The 10000-nt window shown below is 42.2% G+C and overlaps 1 protein-coding gene across 1 annotated transcript in view; it reads left to right on the plus strand.

Moving 5' to 3' along the window:
* Nucleotides 1–8946, plus strand: part of LOC138866487 (coiled-coil domain-containing protein 181-like) — a 40390-nt gene extending 31444 nt beyond the window's left edge. Inside the window, exons 2-7 of the mRNA XM_070139546.1 lie at nucleotides 1–16; nucleotides 963–1121; nucleotides 1397–3029; nucleotides 3219–3320; nucleotides 7236–7439; nucleotides 7793–8946. The exon at nucleotides 1–16 is cut by the window's left edge and continues 154 nt beyond it. Coding sequence (XP_069995647.1) covers nucleotides 1–16; nucleotides 963–1121; nucleotides 1397–3029; nucleotides 3219–3320; nucleotides 7236–7439; nucleotides 7793–7931 — 2253 coding nt within the window. The 3' untranslated portion in view covers nucleotides 7932–8946. The remainder of the gene's footprint in view (nucleotides 17–962; nucleotides 1122–1396; nucleotides 3030–3218; nucleotides 3321–7235; nucleotides 7440–7792) is intronic.
* Nucleotides 8947–10000: the final 1054 nt, after the last annotated feature.

Raw genomic sequence — 10000 nt, forward strand, 5'->3', positions numbered from 1 at the left:
GACGACGACTCCTATTGTGAGTATGGGCGGGCGGTCGCGAGGGCGGGGCTGGGTCGCGGAGTGTGGGGGCTGTGGGGTGTGAGCTCTGTGTGAATGTAGAGCGTAGGAGTAGTTTTAATTCATATGTTTCTCTCTTACACACATACACACAGAAACACACTCACACGCACGCAGAGAAATATACACACGCACACAGAAACACACACACATACATGCACACACAGAAACACACACACACACACACACACACACACACACACACACAGAAACACACACACACACACGCACACACACACACACACACACACACACACGCACGCAGAGAAACACACTACACACACACACACACATTCACACACACACACACTCAACACTACACCCACACACCGGTCTGTCTATCAACCTCTACATCATCTACTGGCTGTGTCTCCTCGAAAACACTCGACTTACACAATCTCTTACAATCTTTTCTGCCACAGCTCATATTATTAAATGTTTTTTATATATATTTTTTTATCTGTATAGGAACTAAAAAGTGCAAGGTCTAAGTGGCTACGAGGAAGACTAAGAAATTTGTGGTTAATTATTTCTATTCTAATTGGTTGAAATGCATTATTGTTCAAAATATTGTTAATATTAACACACACTATATTTAACTTAGATAATATCTTGATGGAAACGTATAAGCATGCGAACTTCCACACTTTAATAACCTAAAAGCTAATTGTGTGTTCCAAATATCTCTGAAGCATCAAATGAGAGATCGTCTATACTAAATGTAAGCACACACACACACACACACACACACATACACACACACACACACACACACACACACACACACACACACACACACACACACACACACACACACACACACACACACACACACACACACACACACACACACACACACACGCACACAGATTCTTTGGCGATTCTAAGTCCACGAACTATTCCAGATGTGGACATTGCTCCATATGACATGACGGAGAGGTTGAAGGAGGTCAATCGCGCGCTTTTAGAGGATCCGACTCCTGCCGAATGCGATCGTGCGATAACTATTCGATTCAGGGATGTTATCGCGGATTACCAGTCTCCGCGAGAGTATTACCCGTCAGGTAAGTCACCCCTAAAAATTTGGTTTTCTCTCGTGGTTTAGAATTCGTTTTCTGTTGTAGTTTTCTGGAGTGACTTTCTTAATATAATTTCCCTGCACGTATAATCTGAACAAGACATTGTAATAAGATTAGAATAATTGGATAATGCTTCATATACTTGGATTTAATACTCTATGGTCACTATGGAGGAATAAAAATCACAAACTATAAAGCTAAGTGGAATGAGTCATCTAAATCATAAAAATATATTTAATCAAAGCATTTTTTGTCTCCAGATTCTGACGACGGGTACGGGGATTCCTCGGACATCCTGTATGATGCCGAGGAGGAGGACGACGGCTTGACCTCTCTGACGTCAGAGGCCAAGGAGGTCCTCGGAGGGAACGTGAATTTGGTTGACTTCACTAGTGACTTTGTGCAAGATAACTGTGATTATAAAAGTGTTAGAAACGGTCTGGTCAACGGGAACGATATCATTAAAAGTTACAACAGCAATTTTGACCCCGGTGACACCAACTCTTTTTTAATCGGTGGAGAAAAACAGCAGAATGACGCGAGAAAAAGAGATGTACCAAAACTCAACTTAGGCAATAATCACGATGACACGCCAGCGAATCAATCGAGGAGTAAAGTCTCTTCGGAGCAAATCACTTCGAACGCGCAGATTCCCTGTGAGAAAACGCTTTTAAAAGTGGACGATTCCGGACTGGCTGACCTGGAAACCTTCATGAAAGAAAACGAATCCTTGTCAGAGCAAAGTTCTTTAAGGGGTGACTCTGTTAATCATGAAGTGGCTGAAGTGAGGAGCGGTTCTATGTCGTTAGTAGAGATTAGTGATAGAATACATGTAGAAAAGGGTTTCAGTAGTTTAGGCGATGGTGTTAACGAGGATTTCCAAGAAGTTGATGAAGCAATAGAAGGAGAACCCGAAAGCCTCTTCGAAAGGAGAGGATCCAAAGAAAACCTCGAACAAAACGAACAATTGCCGGCCAAGAGCGGAGCCGATTTCGCCTGTTATGAGTATGAGGACGACTTCGAAGACATCCAGGATGAGACGTCTTGTTCGAAAGACACGGAGGATGACGTCAAAGCCTCCTCACCGCGGGTCGCTGTGCAGACGCCCGCCTCGCCGCGTCAGTCGAAGGAGAAACCCGAGAAGCCGAAGGAGGTCGCAGTCAGACCCCAGGCGAAACCGACGACGGACGACAGCCCCGGCAGGAAGGAAGCTCAGGAGAGCAAGAGCCTCCAGAAGCAAGGGCACAAGAGCAGGAAGGACCAAGGGGCCTCCAGAAAGTCCTCGGCGCCGTCGTCCACCGAGCGGGGCAGGAAGCGCGCCGAGAGTCAGTCGCCCTCCGACGCGGCGAAGACACCTGCCGGCCGAACCAAGCTCAAGAGGAGCTCGGCGTGCCCGCCCGCCATCAAGCCGGCGCTGCTCTCCTCCGATAAGCTGGGCTCCATCAGGCCGGCGGAAGGTGGCAAGTACAAGAGCTCCTCCCGACCCGCGTCTCGCTCCGGCCACGGCTCGCTCTTTCCTTCTTCTACCTTCTCGTCGCACTCGCCTTCTTCTTCGGCCTCTTCTTCCTCTTCATCTCCTCCTTCGTCGGCGGCCAATTCATCTTCCTCGTCCTCTTCCACCTCCTCCTCCACGTCCTCCCGGGGACGCACACGCACCCCCATGGGCGGGCCCGTTCGCCCCACCCAGCACAAAAGCCCCGCAACAGGACGAGCCAAGAGAGGCGTCAGCAGCAGCCCCGTCAAGGTGCCCACCAACGCCCACCAGGGCCTCTCCCTCACGCCCATCACCCCGTCGCCAGCGGCAGTCCCGCGCTCTGGGCAGACGCCTCCTGCCATGAGGACAGCGCCGCAGCACCGGGTCAGGAAGGCTGCCAGCGCCTCGGATCTCCATCGGTGGGTGAAGGAAGCCAGGAGGAGCGAGGGCGATGCACACATTTTTATGATTACGCAAGGATTAAGGATTTTTTAATGCTGCAATATGAAGTCGTGAAACAAACAGACAAACACACACACACATGGTATCCCTTCCCTTTCTCATTCTACTCGAAAATCACCACCTAAAGAATACCTTTGGTCCCCCAGGGCGGCTGCAGCGGAGGAGACCGAAGACCGAAAGAGGCAGAACGAGGCTGTATTTAAGGCGTGGCTCCAGCAGAAGAACAAGCAAGCTGCTCTTGCCAAAAAGTAACATGAAAGCAGAGGTTTTGTTATGCATGGCGTGATACTCTGACCCATTCTCTATTGTGTGTTGTTATAGAAAATGGAGCTCTTCCGAAGGATTTGGAGAGGGATACTTCTTCATTTATTTCTAATAGCATTATTACTAATCAACATCAGTAGTGATATTTAGCATAATCATTAATGACAGCGGCTATACTGATGATGATGATGATGATAATTATATCGATTATGACAATACTGATAATGATAATGATCATAATAATGCTAATCGACAGTAATAATGATAATGATTAAATCAATGATAATGATAATAATGATAGTAAAGATGATAATAGATTAAATGATAATGATGATAGTGAACATAATAATGATGATAATCATGAAAATGATGCTAGTGATGATAAAGTTAGTAATGATAACATTGCTAGTAACAACATTGATAATGAAGATGTTTATTATCATTATTATTATGGCAATGGTAATGAAATTGAAAACAATAATGATATATGTTATATAATCATACTGATGACAATAGTGAGAATGTTAATAACATTAAAGATAATAAAAAAAAATAGTGATGATAATGATAATAATGATGATAATGATAATATTGATGATAATAAAAATGGCAATGGTTGCAATGATACTGATGATAGTGATAAAAATAATGATAAGGATATATTATTCATCATGATAATAAAAATATAATAGTAATTATGATCTTATTTTCATTACTAGTATTATCATTATGATTACTATTATGACTATTATTATTACATTATAATTGCTATCATTAACATGACCATTATTACCGTTACTATTATTACTATTTCTATTATTATTTTTGTTATTGTTATCATCACTATCATTAAACTATTATCATTAACATTAACAATATCATTATCATTATTTCTAATATTGTGATAATCATTATTACATGATTACTATTACCCTTATAATGACCATTATCATTGTTATTGTTATTGCCATTTCATTATCATTGTCATTCTTATTATGATTATTATCAGCTTTCTATTATTATCATTACCATTAACAAGATTGTTATCATTATTATGATTGTCATCATGATTATGATAATTATCATTATCATTATCATCTTTATTGTTATCATCATTATCATCATCATCAATGTCATCATCATCCTTATGATCAATATCATTATTACCATTATCATTATGATATCTTTGTTATACTACCATTATGATATTTATTATCATCATTATCATCATTATTACTATTATTGTTATTATCATTATCTTTCGATAAATGAAAAAAATATGAATAGATTTTTCCGAAAAAATTACCTTAGATTCCATTAAATTTTGGTGGTGTTCCTAATTAATCCAAGTCCAAGATTTTTTTTTTCTAAATTCTTTAACTGTGAATATTTTTATTGTATCTGCTTCTGGTTATTATTGTTGTTTTTGTTATTGTTGTTGTTATTATTGATACTATCATTACTATTATCGTTATCATTATTGCTTTTATCATTATTACTATCATTATATTCTCATGATTATAATTACTATTATTATCATTACCATTACCATTAGTCATTATTATCATTATGATCATCATTATTGCTATCATCATCATTATTATCAATATCATTATTATTATCATTATCATTATTATCATTATTATTGTTATTATTATCATTATTATCATTGGTATCATCATCACCATTATCATCATAAATCTTATTATTCTCATTATGATTATTTTTATTGCTTTTATTATTATCATTATTATCATTCTTATCATTATGATTATTATTATTGTAATCATTATGATTATGGTTATCATTATCATTATCATTACTATTGATTTTTTCATTATTACCACTAGTATAACTACTACCACCACTATCTTTTTATGTCAATCATAACAATAATGATAATATTAATCATTACTACAACTACTACTACTGCTGCTGTTGCTACTATTGTCGGCATCATCATTAATTAATCTTAATAATTGGCATTAATCCTCACCATTATTATTATCATTATCATTATTATCATTATCATTATTCAGATTATTATCATGATGATGAACATTATTATTGTTATTATTATCATTATCGTTATTTTTGTTATTATTATCATTATCAATATTATCATTATTGTTATCGTCATCATCATTATCATCATCATAGTCTTCATCGTCGTCGTCGTTGTCATCATCATCATCACTATTATAATTTTTATCATTATTATCATTATCATTATTAGTTATCATTATTACTATTATCATTATTATTATTATCATTATCATTTTTATTATTATCATTATCATTATTATTATCATTATTATTATTATTACTATTAAAATTATTCTTATCATTACTATCAAAACAGATAATTAAGAATATTGTTATTAGTAACTATCATTGTTATCATTATGCTCATTATCATTATTTTTATCACCCTCAACATCATCATCGTCATTACCATCATCTTCATTAATATGATTAATATTATTATCAGTTTACATCAGTCCCTTATCTTTGTAATCTATTTTTTGTTGAAAATCACTATGCAACGGTGCAATGTTATTAAAGTAAAAGATAGGATAAAGTGAAATAAAGATAAATGTTATACAACGGAATATAAATATAGATATTGGCAGATATACATAGACAGGCAAATGCATAGTGATAAATTATTTTTTTTAAAGGGTTTTCATGTGAGATTAGGCAGGGGGTGGGGGGGGAGGGGAGAGGGGGAAATCTATGTCTTTTACGGGTTAAATAAAGTGTGCAATTGTTTTTAAAGGATGGCGATGTAAGTATTGTAAGTATTGTAAGTGTTGTAAGTGATCCCTCTCCACTTCTCTTCGGTCATTTTTCTTATTCTGTCTTTTTTTGTTTGTTTCTTGTTTACCGTTTCTCGTCTCTTGATTCTGTTTTTTTTCCTTCTGTCTCATACTTTATTGCTGATTCTTTCGCGTCTCGCCTCTGCTCCCCTCATCCCTGTCCCGTGTCCCTAATACCTGATCCGTCCCTTGCCCCCCACTTTCACTATCCCTTCTCCCACTTCCTTTCCTTATTCCACTCCCTTTCTTTTATCCCCCTCTCCTTATTCCACTCCCATTCCTCCATCCCTCTCTCCTTATTCCAATCCCATTCCTTCATCCCTCTCTCCTGTCCCTCATCCCAAAATCTCTTCCCTCATCTCCGTCCCACTCTCCTCCCTCTCCTCCCTTCCTCCTCCTTCGCCACCCCAACCCCTTCCCCATCCCCGCCCGCCACACTCATCTACCCTCCCCCTTCCCCTTACCCTATCCCTATCCAGTCCTCCCCCAGTCCCCCCTCTACCCCCCTCTAGCAAGCCCGTCTGACCCCCTCCCCCCCCTCTACCCCCTCTAGCAAGCCCGTCTGACCCCCTCCCCCCCTCTACCCCCCCTCTAGCAAGCCCGTCTGACCCCCTCCCATTCTTCTACCCGCTCTAACAAGCCCATCTGACCCCCTCCCCCCCCTCTGCCCCCCTCCGGCAAGCCCGTCTGACCCCCTCCCCCCCCCTCTAGCAAGCCCGTCTGACCCCCTCCCCCCCCTCTACCCCCCTCTAGCAAGCCCGTCTGACACCCCCTATCCAGTCTTCCCCCAGCCCCCCTCTACCCCCCTCTAGCAAGCCCGTCTGACCCCCTCCCCCCCTCTACCCCCCTCTAGCAAGCCCGTCTGACCCCCTCCCCCCCTCTAACCCCCTCTGGCAAGCCCGTCTGACCCCCTCCCCCCCTCTAGCAAGCCCGTCTGACCCCCTCCCCCCCTCTAGCAAGCCCGTCTGACTCCTTCCCCCCCCTCTGGCAAGCCCGTCTGACCCCCCCCCTATCCAGTCTTCCCCCAGCCCCCCTCCCCCCCCTCTAGCAAGCCCGTCTGACACCCTCCCCCTCCCCCAGGCAGAGCACGAGGGCGGGCGGTGGGCGGAGCAGCGCGGAGGTGGCGGACCGGCGGGCGCGGGCGGAGGAGGCGTTCCAGGCGTGGCTGTCGCGCAAGCGGGAGCAGCTCAGACTCGAGAAGAAGATGCGCGGCGAGCGGCGGCGGCTCGAGGACCAGAGCCGCTACGCTAGGACGAAGGCCGAGTGCGAGGTCGCCTACAAGGAGTGAGTCGTGGGGTGGGGTGGGGGTGGGAGGGGTGGGGGTGGGGTGGGGAGAAGTCCGGGGGGGGGGGGGCGCCGCGGCCTCCTCATGGAAGTTCTTTGTCGGTCGAGAGATTCTAGAATGATTCGGGAAAAAACGATGACGTGTTTTTTTCATGATCATTCTGTGAAATGTTTTTGTTCTGTTTTTGATGATTTGGTCAGGTCTTGTTTTATGCTGTATTGATTTAATGATATAGACGTAATTAACACGTGTAATGCAATAACAAATATTAATTTGTTTATTTTTTCATGATTTAAGTTATGTCTCTTCCACATCATCACTTTTCCACGTATCTATAAGAGATGACTTGCAGATGGTGCCGACGGAAGCGGGACGAAGTGAGGACCTCGGTGCGCGTGGGCGTGGGCGTGCCTCGTTCGCAGTCGCTAGAACGCCCGTGGGTTCAGGAGAAGACGAGAAAGCTGTACTCGGCCTACCTCAGCGGGAACTGAGACCCTCAACGCCCACGCCGCCCACGCCTCCCCATGGGCCGGGACTTGGAGGCTCTCGCTGTCGTCGCTCGGGTGGCACTACCCGGCGTGGCACTACGATAGCATGCTGGTGCCAAGATGACGCTCCGAGACACTGAGTTAAATGACTTCGTGTAGAGAACGAGAACTTGGCTGACACTGAACACAACAATTCGCTCACAACTTTGTATTTTTTAGTCATCAGTAGAAACTCGGTTATTAGTTCACAACTAAATGGCGGATAGTAAGTCTGTTCTTTATGAGGCACAAAGAACATACATAATACAACTCACGTACAACGACGTTCTGTATTCGACGGATTATTAACTATCTGTTAGATGAAATGGCATATTACCCAAATCCATAAAGTGATTTCATATAACTACATCTTTTCAAATGAAATTTAAAGTCACTCTGGATTTTCACTTAAAGCTATTTTTTTTTGTATTGAGCGTTCTTAAAACCTAAAAAAAAAACAAGATCTAATCACAATGAGTAAAAGACACAGACAGGATATACAATTTACACCTTTACAAGCAAACGAAGCTGTTTTTTTTAGTGTAAAACGATAGTTTGCTTCGATTCTGAAAGATATTCGTGACGTGTGGCTGCCAGGGGTACGATGATCTGAGCTCTGTACAAATAAACACCCAACCTCTTTTAATCTTTGAACAAAGATGTACTTGTACCATACTCGTCTTTCTGTTTTATTATTATTTTTTTATATTCCACGACATAGATGTGTACCATAATTGTATATCACTTTGCCATGATTGTATAACCATCCTCACCCTCAGATCAGATTTATATACCCAGACTTTATATAAAATCCCACTGAGCAACAACTACAAGAACGCTCGAATCCCCTTGGAACCAGATGAAGGGGATTCAATCACTTTATTCTCGTGCTATAAACCTTTATAGCGTCGAAGAAGAAGTGACGAGGCTTATTGTACATATAGTATAAATGTAAAAATATAAATAAATATATTTATGTGGATTTTGGTGTCTCTGTATCAAGTATAAGGTTTTCGTCACAATGCGATATCGAATGAAGCCAAATAAGGAAGAAACAAAGACAGACATTCTTCATGGAATCTGATTCTCTGTTTATAAGATGCAATTCGATTTAAACTACATTTGTACCTTTCTCTTTACGTCTATTTATTATTTATTTATTATTTATTATGTATACTGTGCGTCTATTCATTCCTTATCGTTTTTCCTTTCATACACAATACAAAGAAGAATCCCTTGCTTTCTTTCCCTCAACTCTTCCCATCTCTTATTCCAGCTCCTCCCGCATTCCCACCTCCCCTCCCTCTTTTATTTCCCCTTCTTCTCTTCCTTCCCCTTCTTCTCTTCCTTCCACTTCTTCTCTTCCTTCCCCTTCTTCTCGTCCTTCCCCTTCTTCTCTTCCTTTCTCCCCTTCTCCTCTTCCTTTCTCCCCTTCTTCTCTTCCTTCCCCTTCTTCTCTTCCTTCCCCTTCTTCTCTTCCTTCCCCTTCTTCTCTTCCTTCCCCTTCTTCTCTTCCTTCCCCTTCTTCTCTTCCTTCCCCTTCTTCTCTTCCTTCCCCTTCTTCTCTTCCTTTCTCCCCCTTCTTTTCCTCTACTGTCCCCTTTCCCTTACCTCTCAGGCCTCCTCTGTCTCTCCATGTCTCACTTAAAGATAGTGTATCCTCTCAGCGCCATCTGTTGCTGGAGGCGGTAGACGGTTGCCACAAAGAAGTATTCCGATGAAAACTGTCTTTGCCGCACACACGCACGATCTGCGCGCAGATGGGCGGATACGGTCACAGGCAGGTGGAGAATGGGGATGGATGGAGAGAGAGAAGGATAGAGGCGAGAGAGAGAGTGAGAGGAAGGAGAAAATATACATATACATACAGAGAGAGAGAGGGAGAGAGAGAGAGAGAGAGAGAAAGAGAGATAGAGAGAAAGAGAGAGAGAGAGAGAGAACAGAGAGAGAGAGAGAGAGAGATAGATAGAGAGAGAGAGAGAGAGAGAGAGAGAGAGAGAGAGAGAGAGAGAGAGAGAGAGAGAGAGAGAGAG

The sequence above is a fragment of the Penaeus vannamei genome, chromosome 25, assembly GCF_042767895.1.
Source record: "Penaeus vannamei isolate JL-2024 chromosome 25, ASM4276789v1, whole genome shotgun sequence".
NCBI classification, from domain to species: domain Eukaryota; kingdom Metazoa; phylum Arthropoda; class Malacostraca; order Decapoda; family Penaeidae; genus Penaeus; species Penaeus vannamei.